The sequence below is a fragment of the Saccostrea cucullata genome, unplaced genomic scaffold, assembly GCF_032062105.1.
Source record: "Saccostrea cucullata isolate Sc308-1 unplaced genomic scaffold, CSIRO_AGI_Scuc_v1 ctg13724, whole genome shotgun sequence".
Classification (NCBI taxonomy): domain Eukaryota; kingdom Metazoa; phylum Mollusca; class Bivalvia; order Ostreida; family Ostreidae; genus Saccostrea; species Saccostrea cuccullata.
The window spans coordinates 1-16838 of record NW_026920275.1 but is presented as its reverse complement, the minus strand read 5'-3'; the positions used below and the strand labels follow the sequence as shown (position 1 = coordinate 16838).

At 32.5% G+C, this 16838-nt stretch overlaps 1 protein-coding gene across 1 annotated transcript; it reads right to left on the bottom strand.

Annotated features, from left to right (window-relative positions):
• Window positions 1-516: 516 nt before the first annotated feature.
• Window positions 517-14741, bottom strand: LOC134246126 (uncharacterized; the record flags this gene model as incomplete). Its single annotated transcript, XM_062728406.1, has 3 exons — window positions 517-1719; window positions 4037-4135; window positions 14544-14741. Coding segments are annotated over 3 exons (567 nt in total), but the record flags the coding sequence as incomplete, so codon positions are not given.
• Between the last annotated feature and the right edge of the window lie 2097 nt (window positions 14742-16838).

Here is a 16838-nt window from a genome sequence, read left to right as displayed (position 1 = left end):
AGTTAGCCCATTGGGTGATACACTGAGGTTTCATGTTTCAGTAGATGCTTGAATGCCAAAGTTCCAGGGCTACCATATAAAACAAGAAATCAAACTAACAAATGGAAAACTATGTTTTTATTTTAAAACATTATACAAATCTTGAAAACTGGGTAAATAAAAGAAAGTGACAGATATGATACTTTGCATGGTTAAGAAAAAAAATGTTTTATTTAAAACTATAAAGAAAAAAATCACAATGTTTGCACTCAATAAAATTATAAAACAAACCCTGTTGAATTTTTGGTTTAAGGTCCATCGAAATAATATTGTTAAAATGCACTTGCCTTACTTTGAAATTTATCTGAGAAAATTTACATATAAAAAATATAATTAATAATGCTTAAATGCATGTTAAATTTAAATAGAATAGCAACACTCTATATATATATATATATATATATATATATATATATATATATATATATATATATATATATATATATATATATATATATATATATATATATATGCTATTTTTCTCGAATAATTATGATTTTATGTATTACCTTCTTCATAAACAAGAATTATGATTAACAGATCATTACTTAAAGGTCAATGATCATAATGTTCAGGTTTTTATGCTACCTATGTCATTATCACTGTAAAAAGTATTTTTGGAGTCATTATTGAGTTTTAAGCAGTCCTAAAAGCCATTCAAATTCGAGTAATATCAACAGAGGTATAATAAAATATAAACGCACATTTAATATACGTTCTGACAAAAACTCACAAAACAATATTTTGCAGTTCTAATGTCTCAGAACCATTCACGATGAAATCCTCCAACGACTGAACCCGATCCACACGATCTTTCACTTTACACGAACGATCAGGCACGTAACACAAAGGATTCTGCATGATTTGTTTTTCAATAATTACACTGCAGCCATTGTAAAAAATAGAATCAAAGTCATGGTTAAAACCTAATTTTTTAAAAAAGCAAACATAATTAATGCCACGAACAAAACTAAATAATCAATATGCTCTTTTTCAGAAAAAGGAAGGGTTGAAATATCATTATAAGCAAATCGTATTTCTTTTGATAAGACGCTTTTATTTCATTCTTTTTTCAATAGCTTAAATTGTTAAGATTATTCTCAATTCTCTAAAAATATCAAATAAATATTTTTTTTTAAAGTAGGAATCTTAACACTGTATAATTAATTTTATATATCCTCATTTACATGTAAATCCATTTTCATTGGTTCATCAAGGTCTTGTTTTATCTGCTTTTTAACTTCCAAAATGTTTTGTTGTATTCATTAGCCGTTCAAATTTTAAATTACTTCAGATGTGGACCTAATTTATATTTTTCTCCTTTGATTAATAAGGGCATTTAATTTTTGTGTTCTGAAGAAGAGCCACAACTTGACAACAAATGGACAAATGACAACTAAAAATTATCTTTTACACGTCCGAGTTATCCACTGTATTGTCTGGCATTGCCATTTTGGTATTTTTGGTCCTCTGGGTATTTTGTGCTATTTGGGTATTTTGGGTTGTCTGGGTATTTTGTGCCATTTTTGTATTTTCGGTCATTTTGGTATTTTCGTTCATTTGGGTATCTTCGATACATGTAGCCCTATGTCTGCATAATGCGCACCAGTGTCGTATTTTGTATAAATAATACCTGACCATGCCATAACAGGAAATACAAGCAAAGAAAAGGTCCAGAACCTAAAACAAAATACAAAATATTTTGAAAAAGACAAGTTGAATAACTGTCTATCTATAGTTATCTTTAATTAAGCACACTAATGTATGAGAGTTAATCCACAAGGTTGTGGAATTTATTTCTAAAATTTAATTGTGATTTGGTGAAAGCTAACAATAGGCATCTATACTTATATTTTGCAAATAAACTCCAAAACGGCTGCACCAGTTTTTAATTACTCATTTAGAAATACATCTCATGTAGGTTTAAGGTGATTTCAGATGTCAATCGCATAGTAATTATAGTATTTTTGCTCTCTTGTTTCAAAGGATACTATGTATCCAAATATTTAATTAGATTTATCCCCAAAAGGAAGTATTAAAAAAAGACATACCCGTATATTACTCCAGAATGCCGTTATAAAAATGCACGATTTATTCTGCAGACAGGAATTTAATTAAGGAATCACTGTCTAGTTAGGAGGGTATATCAGGGCATCAACAATAGTGGGAAACATGGGATAATTTGCATAACGGGCGAAGCCCGTTATGCTAAAATTATCCCATGTTTTCCACTATTGTTGATGTCCCTGGCATACTCTCGAAACTAGACAGTGATTCCTTATATTTCCATTTCATTGTGAAATAAAATTGTAGATTTAGACATTAAGATGTAGACTAATCGATTTAAATTACACGAGGACTTCTATGCCAATTTCAATAGTCCTCGCACACTGACGTCAAACACAAAGGCAGCCGCACGAGATTTACATGCATATTTGGCCTCCTTAGCGTCAGACACAGAGACAGATGCGCACGAGATTTGCATGCGTATTAGGCCTCCTTAGCTGCTGACCTATCGACCTGCCTAATTTACATTCCGGCAGAATTATCAGGAAATCAACTCCGCTTAATTTCAAAGGGTTATTATAGAGAAAAAATTTAGAAATGGAAATATTTGATCATATTCATTTATGTATAAAACGTTGATTTACTACTGTGGCTACCTCTTCTTTGGGATGAAAAAACTCTGAATATTATGAATTAGAACTTATCCTGTGGAACTTTATCTGAGGGAGCGTTTACAAAAGTGTTCTTACTAGTTAAGCTGCCAATATTTGTCATCACACATAAGCTTAAGTTACTTTCAAAAGTTCAAAACTTAAAAAGATTACAGATAGACGGATAAACAAGAGGCCCATGGGCCACATCGCTCGCCTGAGTAACCGGGGTGATGCGGTTCTTTACCAGATTTCCCCTATTTTTATACATATTGTTGCCCACTACTCCCCTCCCCTGTCATGATTTTAATACTTTAGAATTACACTACCCCAGGATGCTTCCACATAGTTTCAGCTTTCCAGACCCAGTGGTTCTTGAGAAGATTTTAAAAGATTTTTCATTTATATTTCTAAGTAAAAATGGATTCCCTATTGTGGCACCACCCTACCCCCGGGATGTCATGATTTAAACAGCTGATAATTTACGCTATCCCAGGATGCTTCCATAACAATTTCACCTTCACTGGCCCAGTGGTTCTTGAAGATTTTTAAAGATTTTTCCATTATACTAGTACATGTATTTCTGTGTTAAACTTGGATTCCCTGTTGTGGCCCCGCCCTACCCCTGGGGGTCATGATTTTAACAATTTAAAATTTACACTACCCCTGGATGCTTCCATAAAAGTTTCAGCTTCTCTGGCCCAATGGTTCTTGAGAAGAAGATTTTTAAAAAATTTTCCTTTATATTTCTATGTTAAACTTTGATTCCCTATTGAGGTTCAGCCCTACCCCAGGGAGTCATGGTGATCAAACTTGAATCTACACTACCTGAGGATGCACTTGAGAAGAAAATTTTTAAAGAATTTTTCTATATATTTCTATGTAAAACTTTGGTCGGCCATTGTGGTCCCGCCCTACCCCCGGAGGTCATGATTTTTTAAAATTAGATTTTACAATACTAATTGAAGAAGATTGATTTTTTAATGACCCCACCCTATTTTTTGTCTTTTCTTGCTTATCTCACCTTGTAAGGGGACTTGGTCCTTCATTTTTACAATTTAAATTCCTCTTCACCCAAAGATGCTTTGTTTGGTTAAAATTGGCCCAGTGGTTCTTGAGATGAAGTCGAAAATTTGAAATGTTTACAGGCGAACGAACGGACAGCTAGACAGACGTCCGGACAGAAAGACGGCGGACAAAATGTGATCAGAAAAGCTCACTTGAGCCTTCGGCTACGGTGAGCTAAAAATCTAGACAAATGGATTGACGCCGATTACTAGGTGATCAAAAATGATATTTTATTTATATCCATTGAACTAAAAATTAAATTAAAAAATTACCTTTATTATCCCCAAAAGAAACACAAAAGTACACAGTACTTGAGTATGAAAAACATCAATGGAAACGTCATTTAGACTCTTAAGTCTTTGAAAACAGCCCTGGAAAAAAACAAGATGAAATTAAAATATTCATCAAAATTTTTTATCAGATTCAGACATTTGTTATCATATACTGATATTGACAATTCTAATAATTTTTCAGATATGCTGAATTTAAAAGAATGCATGTTTATCTCCATAATATACTGAAAGGAAAAAGAAACCCAGGGTAGCATAATATTCGATTTTTTTTTGATCGCACGACCGAAAATTACGAAAATGGTTAAGATGAGAATTTTAGTTACTATGCACCAAAATCAGTGTTCAAAACTACTTAACCGGAAACTGTATGACGTCCTGAAGGGAAAACGCTAAAAAGCCCAAAACATGTGCAAATTGATGATGACGAGTTTGTCAGTGAATCTTGTTGTTCCATTTGATACACCTGAGGTATACACCTTAATTTTTTTTATCAATATTTACAGACGATATGAATTTCTTGCAATCGTGGTACAGTTTACGAAAGTCTCATGGGGTCTGATTTTTGAATTGCAAAAGACAGGACAAAGGCAACAGGGGGGTACTGAGCAGTGTCTTGTAATTTTTCCCCATAGAATGTGATTTCCGTTGTCGGAGAGGGCCTGAAATGGTTTCCATCCAACCGTGACGATGACGTTAACGCGAAACATAGTCACGTTACGATCGAGTTATTCGTCCTGCCCCTTGTTTAATCGCCACCTTACTACAACAAAACCGTTGTCAATACAGTAGACTATCATAATCAATACATTCACCCCAAAACTGAAGGAAACCAATTGCGCCGTTTTGAGCCGGTGTAAAGACGAATAATGACCCCCATCGAATAATGACCAGAGGTCATTTTTCGACAGCGAAAAATGACCCCCGGTCATTATTCGACGTAGAAAAATGACCCTTTTGCCCGTAGAAAAAGTGTCACCACCCTAAAAATTTGCAGAACCCACGTGAAGAAAAATGACCCCCGTAGAAAAATGACTCCCTGTGGATTAAATCTGAAATTTTTAGGTGGCAAAAAAAATTAGATAAAGAAGCATATTGGCCAAAATGCTCACCTGAGCTTATTTAGAATAAATTGATGATATGTTGATCTCATAACATACGATTATAGCTATATTTTAAGGTCAATGCGATGATTCAGAATCTAAAGGAGTAAAGATTTATCGAGCCTAAAGGGTTAGGTAAATATTGTTTTTCGATGGTGGAAATCATCGTACTGTCAGAAAAAATCTGCAGTATCATGTATTATTATGTCCTCCGCTTCAAAAGCGGGAGGGTGTATAGTGATCGGGATGTCCTTCCGTCCGTCTGTTACGCTTTGGGATATCCATCTGTTATCCGCAGCTCCTCTTATATATAAAAAGATGTGTTTGTGAAACAGCTATGCCCCTGTATGGCAACATAGCGAAGATTAAACTTTTTCTTAAATGCAATTAAATATAATGGTACCCAAAGTAGGGTCTTCTCACAAGAAATACAGTTGCAAAATAGGAAAGCCCTAGCACCACTTGTTCAAAATTAATGGCTAAGGATAAGTGTTTGAAAGGTAGGTCAAACTCAAAGGTCAAAGGGTCAAAGTTGATGGTTTCTTAAGAAAGGTTTAATGTAACAAGCATTACATTTGTGAACTATGAGAGTACTAGTATCTACCGTTTAAAAGTTATAGCCAAAGTAAATTAAAAACTTGGCATTTTTGTGTAAAATGGGACAAACTAAAATGTAAAGGTCAAATTTGGTAGTACCCAAAGTAAGGTCTTGTCACAAGAATGTACACATATTGAATATGGAAGGCATAGCTACAATAGAAAAGATATGGTCAAGGTTAAAGTTTTTGCGGAGAAACAGACCGCCAGATAGACAGACATACAGACGGACACGATAAAACTATATACCCCCTAATCTTCGATTACAGGGACATAAAAAGAAATGGTCTTCAATTAACTTTTCATATTATGATACAGCATAAAGAAGACGTTACAAAAATCAAAATGTTTGTTCTGATTTTCATATTCTCTGAAAAATATACTCAGAGCTGGGTAAAAGGGTGGAGTAAAACAAGAATTAAGAAATGTAATGAATACTGTGTGCTAAATCAAAAGGTTATGTCTACATGTATAGTTTTTGCATTAGAATGTGTATTTTACACTAGCCCATAGCTTTACAGAGCATGTTTTAGGTGTTATACCCACCCCACCCCCTTACTTATTTAGGAGGAAGTCGATTATCATCAAAAGCAACAAAAAAAAACAAAAAACAAAAACAAAACTACCCTACCTTTATTTTTCTATAAGAAAGGACTAAAAATAAGCTTAAAATAATCTACTATTCTACTAATTTTCAGCTGTTACTTTGCCACAATACTTTTAAGTATACCCCCACCAATATTTAAAGTATGCTTTAATCATGGAGAAGTAAATAATGATATAATGATAGAACTTGTGTGAAGGCTTAACTTCATTTCAATATTTTATCTAGGGCCTTTTTCAGTATTATTGAAAGGTATAGAGTTTTATTTATATTTTTGCTTTTCATTTATTCTTTTTTTTTGTGTTTTGATTTAACGTATTTTTTTTTTTGGGGGGGGGGTAAAAATTTCCTCCTCTTTTATTGGCAAATATGATTTGCACAACTTATACAAGCTAAAAGTTGAAATGAAGGGAAAATTAATTTTTCTAATAAAGAGTATTGGAACCTGATTGTTGGATGGTTTGATTTCTAAAAACAAGTGGAATATCATTCTCTAAGCAAACACAATTAGGAGGAATACTAAAAAGAAATTTTATTTACTTGACAATTAAAGAATCTCTTTTCATTTTAAGGGGGTTGTTTTTAAATGGGGGTCAATTTTTTATAGGACTTACATATAGAATAATGACCCTTACGACACTTTTTCTATAAAAAATGATTTTTTTTCTACGGTAGGGGTCATTTTTTGTCTTTGAAAAATGACCCCCGGTCATTTTTCGATGGGGGTCATTATTCGTCTTTACACCGGTCAACTTTACTTTCGTGTTCCTCTCACTTGCGCATGTGCGCGTCGTTTGACTAATTTTTCGGCGTGGTTACCCATGCTCAATATAGCCATGGTTTGAAAGATAAACACTCTGATGAATTCTTATGCAAAGGAGAATCTTTAGACTGTGATAGATGCGCGGGGGAGACATTGAAGATAATGAGAGTTTTTGATTTTTATTTTTCGGGGGTATTATCATATGTTTCAATAACTCATGAATTATAAGACAAAATCAAATGAGATTTTGGTTACATCTTCTTTAAAGATGATTTTAAAACTAAGGTAGGAGTACTGAAAATAATAAAAAAGAAAAATGAATTTAATTCGCCTCAAAAGGTTTCTTTTTCCTTTCAGTATATATTTGACAGTTTGAATTTTTAACTTACAATTTTTTCAAGAATTCAAATGAACTTATCTGTGTACATTTTAATGTAGCAGATAGTTTCATGTGTACACATATGAAGATTGATGCATGTATTTCAATGCATGGAGACATGTTCTTTTAATATAGTCATTGACAATCTCACAAAGTAAAAGTCCAAAAGTAAAGTACGTACATGCATGTATGTATGTAAAACATGAAAGTGGAAAGAAACATGGAAAAAAAACTAATTTTTTTTAAATATCGGAAAAAAGGGAAAATGATTGTGGGAATATTTATTAATGTACAAAAAAATAGTTTTTGAGATATTTGTCTGTGCATTAATACCCATTCTCTGTAACCACTTAAACTTTTAAGGCACGCATAGTTACAGATTTTTTTTTTCAAATTTGGCTTGAAAGTACATGTACCACCTCATTAACTACTTCAAAAAAATATTGTTAGATCATATAAATGCTGATTTGTTACCATGGAAACGGTGTCTAAAGTTGATTTTTCCTTTTAAAAAATGCAATATTTGGGAATGTTTTTTAAAGAAATGCGGCTACTTTAATTCATGTTACATGTACCAACAGAAATAAATCAAAGTACTGAAAGTACTGGGAAGCGCTAAGCATATTGATTTGAAATTCATCATAATTATATTGAATTTTCTGTTCTCATGATTTTTAAGCAATAAATTATGCTGACTTTGGGACAACACTAGGCGAGCACAGTTGTTTAATACATACATAATCAAATATGTGAGTCATGAAAACTTCCCGTTTTGATATTCAATTCAACATTGTCTTATGCCTTTTTGTTTTAAGCATTTCAAATTTTCTTCGTCTGTCAAAAGATCAATCAATGCAATTTCATATACATGAAATTGCAAGAAAATATTTCTCCGTGTAAAAATATTTTCTTTCCCCAATCGCCTTGAAGGAATCTATAAAAGGTAATATTTGCGTATATTATATAACTTTGTGAGATCTGGTAATCTGATTGGTCAATACGAAGTAATTATTTTTTAATAATGACCGCTGAAAGCGAATAATGACTCGCACGAGCTGTCTCGTTTTTCACTTTCGCTTTAGACAAACATGGAAGTTCGCAAGTTTGCAAGTTGTAGGTTAGGAAAATTTAAAATATATAGTGAAGAACTATGAGACTGAGAATACAAAACAATTACAAGGATATCTGTGAACATTTTTCGGGAATACTTAGCACATACCATTTCATGGTTGAATTCGACTTTTCCACTCGGCGAGTTTTGACGCTAGCGCTGTTTCCGCGATTACGGAGACTAAAGAAAATAAAGACTAGCGTGCCATGTATGATTGTATCTTATCGTAGAAGAAATAGGTATTTATATTTTGTCAGTGCATATAATTTCCTCTGCAAGTGTAAACGAGTGCGATTCTCAATCTGGGGGAGGGGGTACTCTGTGCTATTAGGAGATAGATATCTTGCGTTATTATCATGCTATGGTGGGTTAAAATTTATTACCGAAACAAGTTCCTCTGGGTAACAATCAATAAAATCTGAAACATATACATTCCACTTATTTATGGTTAATACTATCTCTGTAAACATTAGGAAGATATACATTGTATTAATAAATTTGGGGAAATATTATTTATATAATATAATAAATATAGACTCAATGCACGATCAATATGCATTTATAATGACCCAGGCTGACAGATATTGACCTCTGATACATGGAGTATATCGACCTCGGGCTAGCGCCCTCGGTCGATATACACCATGTATCTTCGGTCAAGATCTGTCAGCCTGGGTCATTATAAATGCGTATTTACCTACAATGAGTCCATATTTGTATAATAAATTGCAATTTATTGGAGGGGAGATATAATGGAGTTTTCCTATGAAATTTAGACTCTAAATGTAGCTATATACAGTTTACATTTGCTGGAAAATGTATATTTTGAAATAATTTTAAAAACTTGAAAATGTCATTAAAACTCCTCTCATTTATGTTCAACACCGACAGCTAAAATATTCTGGTGATGATTTTAAATAACAAATTCATTCGGCGTTTGCAAATGTTTCAACTGAAGATCGGCATTATGTTTGTAACAATGCCATGGTACAAACTCACTGTAAATCAAATGAACATCCGTAAAATTAACGCCCTTTCTGTCAGAGATAGTATGTAAATATACATTTGAGTACAAATATATTTTCGATGATATCATTTAAATTCTTATTTTCAAATACATGATTAATAGCGCATTTGCTGTGGCATTTGTGTTGGTATCATAATATGCGTAACTGGTATTTAAATATTACCCTTTTTTACAATAAATATTTCATTCTTTTCTTTTTTGGATGAAAAATATGTCATCAACAACAACAACCCCCCCCCCTCCCCCCGGCCAGTATTTTTTGACTATTGTTGAAATAATTTTAAATGCTTCAATATTTTTAACGGACGCTTGATGCATTACACCATTCTCTGTTTGTTTATGTATAATCTTAACTACCATGCAAAACATGTTGAGAGGAAAAAACTTATCTACAACACTGTTATGCTAATTGAAAAGGGATACTGAAAATAATATTGTTTATAATTTTTCTGCTTAATAATGATAAATAATTCAAAAGTCTGAGAAAGAAAATACCAGGTACAACATTAATCTCATGTATTAATAAATCTTCATGAAGGTATACAACATTGTTTTATTCTGTTTTTATTTAGTCTTCTTTAAGAATCGGCAACACACCCGAGGCACATCCTAACATAAACTATTTCTTCCTATTTCTCTACTAAGTATTATACTGTTTGCTATAACTGTCCATTGCTAAGAACTTTAATTAAGGTTTTATCATTTTTTGCAATATCCTGCACACTACACACACAATTTTAAAGTACAATATTCCGAGAAATAAGTTAATTTACTATTTGAATGCTTTCGCTGAAAACACAGCCACCACATGACCTGCATGTACGTACAGCCACAAACTGCCTTTCCTTTCGAATTATTCAAATATTTTACCCATATGATACAAGTATAGAGTACGAACAACACAAGTATAGACATGGAAAAAGACAGTCCATGAATGCATTCCAGTCTGTAACTAATTGATACCGATATGCGAAAATCAGCTTCACTAATAGCTCTCAGCATAGCGCAAGGAGTTAAAAGGAAGGCTTGTTTTAGTTACACTGCCTGAAATAAGGGTCTAGAATTTAAAAAAAATAGTTTATATGGATATGTTATATAGATTGCACCATATTATGTAAGAAGTACATTGTAAATCAATTTTGCGAATTTTTTTACTGAATAAATTACTTCCAGTTTAAGATTTATAAACTTTTTAAATCCCATCTGAGTTTTAGATTATGTACTTATTAAATCACTATACAACATGTACATGTTAAATAATATACCGCTTCTAATGAAGTATTTGTGCTATAGATGCAGCAGTTAGCTGCATGGTACAAACGTAATGTGTGACGACACGATTAAATGAACTACAATGTTATGAGAAGAGCAAGATACTTATCTTCTAATTGAGAACATCCCTTTACCTTACTAATTGCCTCCTATTATTAGAATTGCACGTAACGCATCATTTCACTAAAATAGCAGAAAGAAGGTCGGGGATTTTCAGTTGCATATTTTTAGAAAAACCAGTGGAGTTATATGACTTGCTTAGTGGCGCTTGATCGCGAACGGAAGTAGATTTACGCTGGCAGAAAGCGCTTAGCGCTTAAAAATCTGACATCTACTTTAATTACATATGCAAATACTTGATTGGTATTCAGTCTATAAATATGATAAATCTTTAATTAAAATAGCAGACATTGAATTTAGAATTGAATTACCTCTCTTTGATAATTGTGAGATCTTCAGTGTGAGAGATAAAACAATCGTTAAAAAAACTGACTGGAATTTGTTTACATATTTATGTTGTTGTTAAAAGACAGTGCTGTATATCCTAGAATTCAAGTAAAATCGACTGTTTTTCCCTTTTACTTTATGTGCATCCAAATTTTAACCTCTGTTTATTTCGAGCGTGCAAAAGAATAATTTTTTATATGTGAAAAATGATGAATCAGGTTTGTTCATATTCTTCGTTGATATTGAAGCATTAGCCTCAGGGTCAAAAGAAATTCAAAATGGGGATTAAAGATAACTTGAAGTATCAGAATTACATGTATTTTAAAAACGTTTTTTAGAAGAAGTGCAGACTGTCTCAGTCAGAGTGATATACCACTGGACTATATAATGAATATGTACAGCTTTAGAAAACATGATATGCCCTTGACTGAAAGGAAAATAAATAATCTATCCTTTATAATAGATACAATTCCCATCCACAGTCACTTTTTTTATTAATAATTTTTTAAACCTGTGGTATGATAAGTTTTATATATGGGTTAAAAATTGTTGCCGAAACAATTTAAGTGTCCCCTCCCCTTCTCAACGAAATAGAGTTTGGATATTTTCTTTTTTATTTCTTTTTCTTATTTTTTTATTTTTGCTCCTGACTTTTTTAGGTGAAGCAGAATAGATAAATAAATAAATAATCAGCACCTACGATCACCTTGGAATTAAATAATCTGCCCTTCACTACCATGAAAATCTGACTCGGAAAAAATTGCCCCCCCCCCCCTCCCCCATTCTATCAAAAGAAAAAAAAATCACAAAATTAAGCAAAAATTCCATATCTAGGGAATGGTGGTTGGGTAGGTTTAATCACTTATGAATGAATCGCTTTCTTTCATTTCTATAAATATCTCCTCTGAACGTTTTACAAGGTATCCACATTTTCGTACGAATGACTCTTACCAATTTATGTGGGGTAAGGTAGTTTCTTTTACAAGATTTTTGGATTTTTGGGTGGAGTAAGTCCTGCATGGACATTGGTTACCTTATTAATTTTAAAAAATGTAAACTGTAGCAAGAAGGCAGGGAAAGATTATTTTCAACATTTTCAAGGACTAATGTTTAGAAATCGTGTTTACTTACGCACCATAAGGTGAAAATTTCCATCAAGTTTACCAATCAACTCAAACCAAGCAACCGACATAAAGAACTGGGCATGGTATGTATAAAGAGACGGCCCTGTAAAATTGGCAAAAATTAAACGCACGATAACATTTTTTGAACTGTGTCAGTTTATTGTTAAGGTTCCCCTTTGTGAAAATCCTCAACTCACGTGACCTTTTGTGTATATAACGTTCAAAACCGGTCTAATAATCCGGAATTCACCTATTTTGGACGGTGTCTTTAAATGCATGTAGCACTATTTTCTCTATGTACAAATCACTCAATGTGGAAAATGTATAGTCTTTCAATATTCTTCATTGCCTATATATCAATACATGACCTTAAAACCGCTCTTATAAGCATTTCCACATTATGCATCAAGCTAAAGGGAAAATGCAACACGAGTTTCAATAAACTGAATATACTGAATAGAGGATACGACATTTACAATATTCCGAATACTAGTACCCGAGTACAAATGCTTTACTAGCATGCTAATTCAAAAAAACTGATTACCTGCTTAAAGAAAAAAGAAGAACTTGTTAATGTACATATTGAGAAGAGGGCTCATGTGGTCGGATGGAGGGGGTGTAGTCGATGGAAAACTTAAAGAGAAGTGGGCGGGACCATATGAATTATGATATAGAATTTCATTCTAAAAGCAAACATGTAAATGCTCTTTAAGATATTGCTCTGAAATGAGAGGTTTTCATACAAACAGAATGTTTTTTTACCTTGACCTTTTGACACTGAACTCAATAGGGATCTTTTTATGTCATAGCAAGTTGTGGTATAAATGAATTGAAAAAGATGGACGGCTACTTGAGATACCACACGATAATAAAATGTTAAAACCTAAACAGACAGAATATATGAATTCATGACCTTAAAATCAATGGGGGGTCTTCCTCAGGTCATAGGGAGTAACTATATGTAATTGCATTTCAAAGGCTTCTACAGACATGGTACCAAAAGGAAAGTGTCACAGAAATGCAGACTGATAGTCGGGCAAACGGACAAATAAATCTACACTAATATCCCCCACTTTCAGTGAAACTTAGGGACAAAAAGGCACAATTTATATACCATTGTGACCTTGAACTTTGACCTTCTGTTCATATAAAATTCAACAATTCATATGATGCTAGTTATTGCCGTCAAGAACTGTTATTTTGTTTATTCATTTGTTGTTTAAAACACAAGTATTAGTTATGACACAGAAAAAAGTTTGTTTAGTTTCCTTAAATTTCCATCTAATTCTGCCATTTTGACCTTGACCTTTGACCCTAAATCATGAAAATTGATCTTTTTCTCTTTGTTTTTGCTATTGTTTACATGTACCATATATCTTAATTTGTTTTAATAAATTTTAAAATACTCAGGTAATTATATGGAAACTGTATGATATTATATATATTGTTCTTGCCTGGATTTTTTTTTTTTTTAAAGTATAAGTTTGTAACCATGGTAACATGAAAACTAAATATGAATACCAAGTGATTCTTTGAAGTTCATATTAGAACTTTATATGGACTTTCAAATCAATGTATTCATTTTTCCCCAACTATCCGCAAAAATTATACCAGGCTTTTGAAAAGAGCCTAAAATCTACATTTTTTTCCCAGAAAAATCCTACCTACAAACGGTGGGATATTTTTTCCTATGAGGTAAAGTTACTGAAATACTAAAAATTATCTAAAGAACTAAAAAAAATGTATTTTGGTAAAAAGGTAAAGTCATGTTAATATCTTGTTCTATTAAAATGTTTTGATGAGTCAAAAAAGAGTCATTTTTCATCAAAATTTAGCGATTTTTAGGCCATGAAAAATGTATGCTGGTTGCCATGGTAACCATGGACCATGGCAACCATTTTACAATGATTTTTAGTTTCAAACATCAATATAGGAATATGTTCCAAGTGTCATGAAAATCCAAGACATAGAGAGCCACACCCCTATATAAGAGTTTCAATGCTTACAGAGAATGGCTATTAATTATGTTCTTAGTTTATTTTTTCTTGCTACAGTATTATACTTCTTTATAAGTTCCAACGCGGACAATTGCATGACAACTGGTTTCGGCATATTGGTAATCATCCTCGCTAGTGTCCTTGCAGCAGGATTTCGGAATCTGTGAATTAGTAAGTTGACAAGATCCAGATGTTGTACACCAAGGTGTAGTGTCAAAGTCGTTGGTTGTTCCAGTAACCTCGTTTACAGCGCAACAGTCATACTAGAATTACAAAAAAATATGGTTATCTAATTTGTTCTCTAATATCTTGAATATGAATTAAGTTAAATTTTCAAAAAAAAGTATAAATTTCGAGATACCCTGTCCTTTCCTTAAGACACAAGAAAAAAGTTAAGACTCCATTAACACAAATAATAAAGATAATCAGCTACATGTAGCACTATCAATAAATAACCAACCACTGTATTTTTACAATTTTACATGTGTAATGTGAAAGTTGATTAACAACTTTTAGAAAGAAATCTTACTAGAGTTCACCCTTCAGACCAGATGTTTTTCATAGGGGAAGGGGGCAATTTATTCACTCTGTCTCAATTTATCAGATTTAGACTACCTCGACTGTAAAAAAAGCTGACAGCAAAATGCCAGGGACCAATAAACTTAATTCGTTAAAAATGTATCTTCAATACATTTGTTCATTTCAAAATATATTGAAACTCTGAGGGAATGCAAACAAAAACATCGCCCAAGCTTCAAATCGTATTTCCTATAATGAAAAAAAAAATGAAAATAACGAAGAGTGACCGATCTCAAAAATGAATTATAGTTAACGATGCAAATCTGTAATGAGGACGAAAACAATTATCCCTGGAAATTCATCTGACAAGAGCAGGTTCCTAGCTTGAAGAAATTAGCATCTGTTGATGACCACGTTAGACCGTAGTACTTTATAGAAAAAAAAGCACACGTTGAAAAATTAAACAACCATTCTTTGAGTATTGCATCAGAAAAACTTAAGCTTGTCTTCTACCGAAAAGTGTAATTTGGTTTCCACTTAAAATTGAAAATACAATAATTCATTCAAAAAAATTGAAACTGATGAAAGTTCATTCATAACTTCATTTATAACTCATCAAGGTCAAATTACCTACCAAAATCAGTACAATATCTGTAGACGCTCAGACAAAAATTGCGAAACACTCTTAAAAGATTAAAAGACTGTTATTCCGTCAAATATTATTGAGGTGTAATGAAATGCAAACTGGAGCTGCAACTTTTCAAGATGCATTAACAAATTCAAAATGCTCAATCATGTCAATATCTGCAAATTCTTAGAAAAAACAGCTGAAACCCAGGTAATACAAACTGACAGACAGACGGACAAAGAGAACACCTATAGTCCCTTCCGGTTTAATCGGTAGGGACGAACAAGTTGACAAGATTGCACAATTTACTCTCTATTAAACTGTTAAAGAAGCATGTGTCTGTCTTCCTACACTTTTGTTCAAATTCGTCACGATCAGCCCATTTTAGACCAGATTTGAATTGCCAAATAATATATTGCAAGGAAAAAGAAACACACGGGAACATAATATGCAAAATATTTTTGATTGTGTGGCCAAAAATTAATATCAACCAAAAATTAATCAACCATAAATTAATTGAATTGCCAAATAATATATTGCAAGGAAAAAGAAACACACGTGAACATAATATGCAAAATATTTTTGATTGTGTGGCCAAAAATTATGACAACTGGTTAGGGGTGTATCTTGATTACCCTCACAAAAATCAGTGTTCAAAACTACTCAAATGTAAAATCTATGATTTCACGGATAAAAAGTGGTAAATAGCCAACAATACGTGCATATATATTGAATGGCTCTATTTTACTTTAAAATTGTACACGTATTTCTTTTTCCTTTCAGTATATTTCAAAGAGACAACCATAGATAAATATATAGTACTTATACAAAAAAACAGTTGCTGTATATAATAATTCTATAACCATTTTGTTGGATGCTAACATAATTTTCACAATTAGGTGTATCGTTTTTTTTTGTGTGTATCTCAATTTTTTTTTATTAGTTCCCTTCCGGTGAAACCGGGGTTGGGGAAGTGGAGTTTGATTTTAGGTATCATCTAAGTCTGTTTGTCCGTCTGTCTCTCTCGCGTTGTTCTTTTAAACGCTTGCAAATATTAAACAATTATTGTTGGGATGTGTATATTAATGAATTACAAAATCAAGTAAAAGTTTCGTTCCGCTTCATTGATTTTTGAAGGAATTACGGCCATTTTAATTTTTGAGGGTTTCCCGCACTTTTTACTTAAACGCTTGCAGGTATTAAACTGATCTTT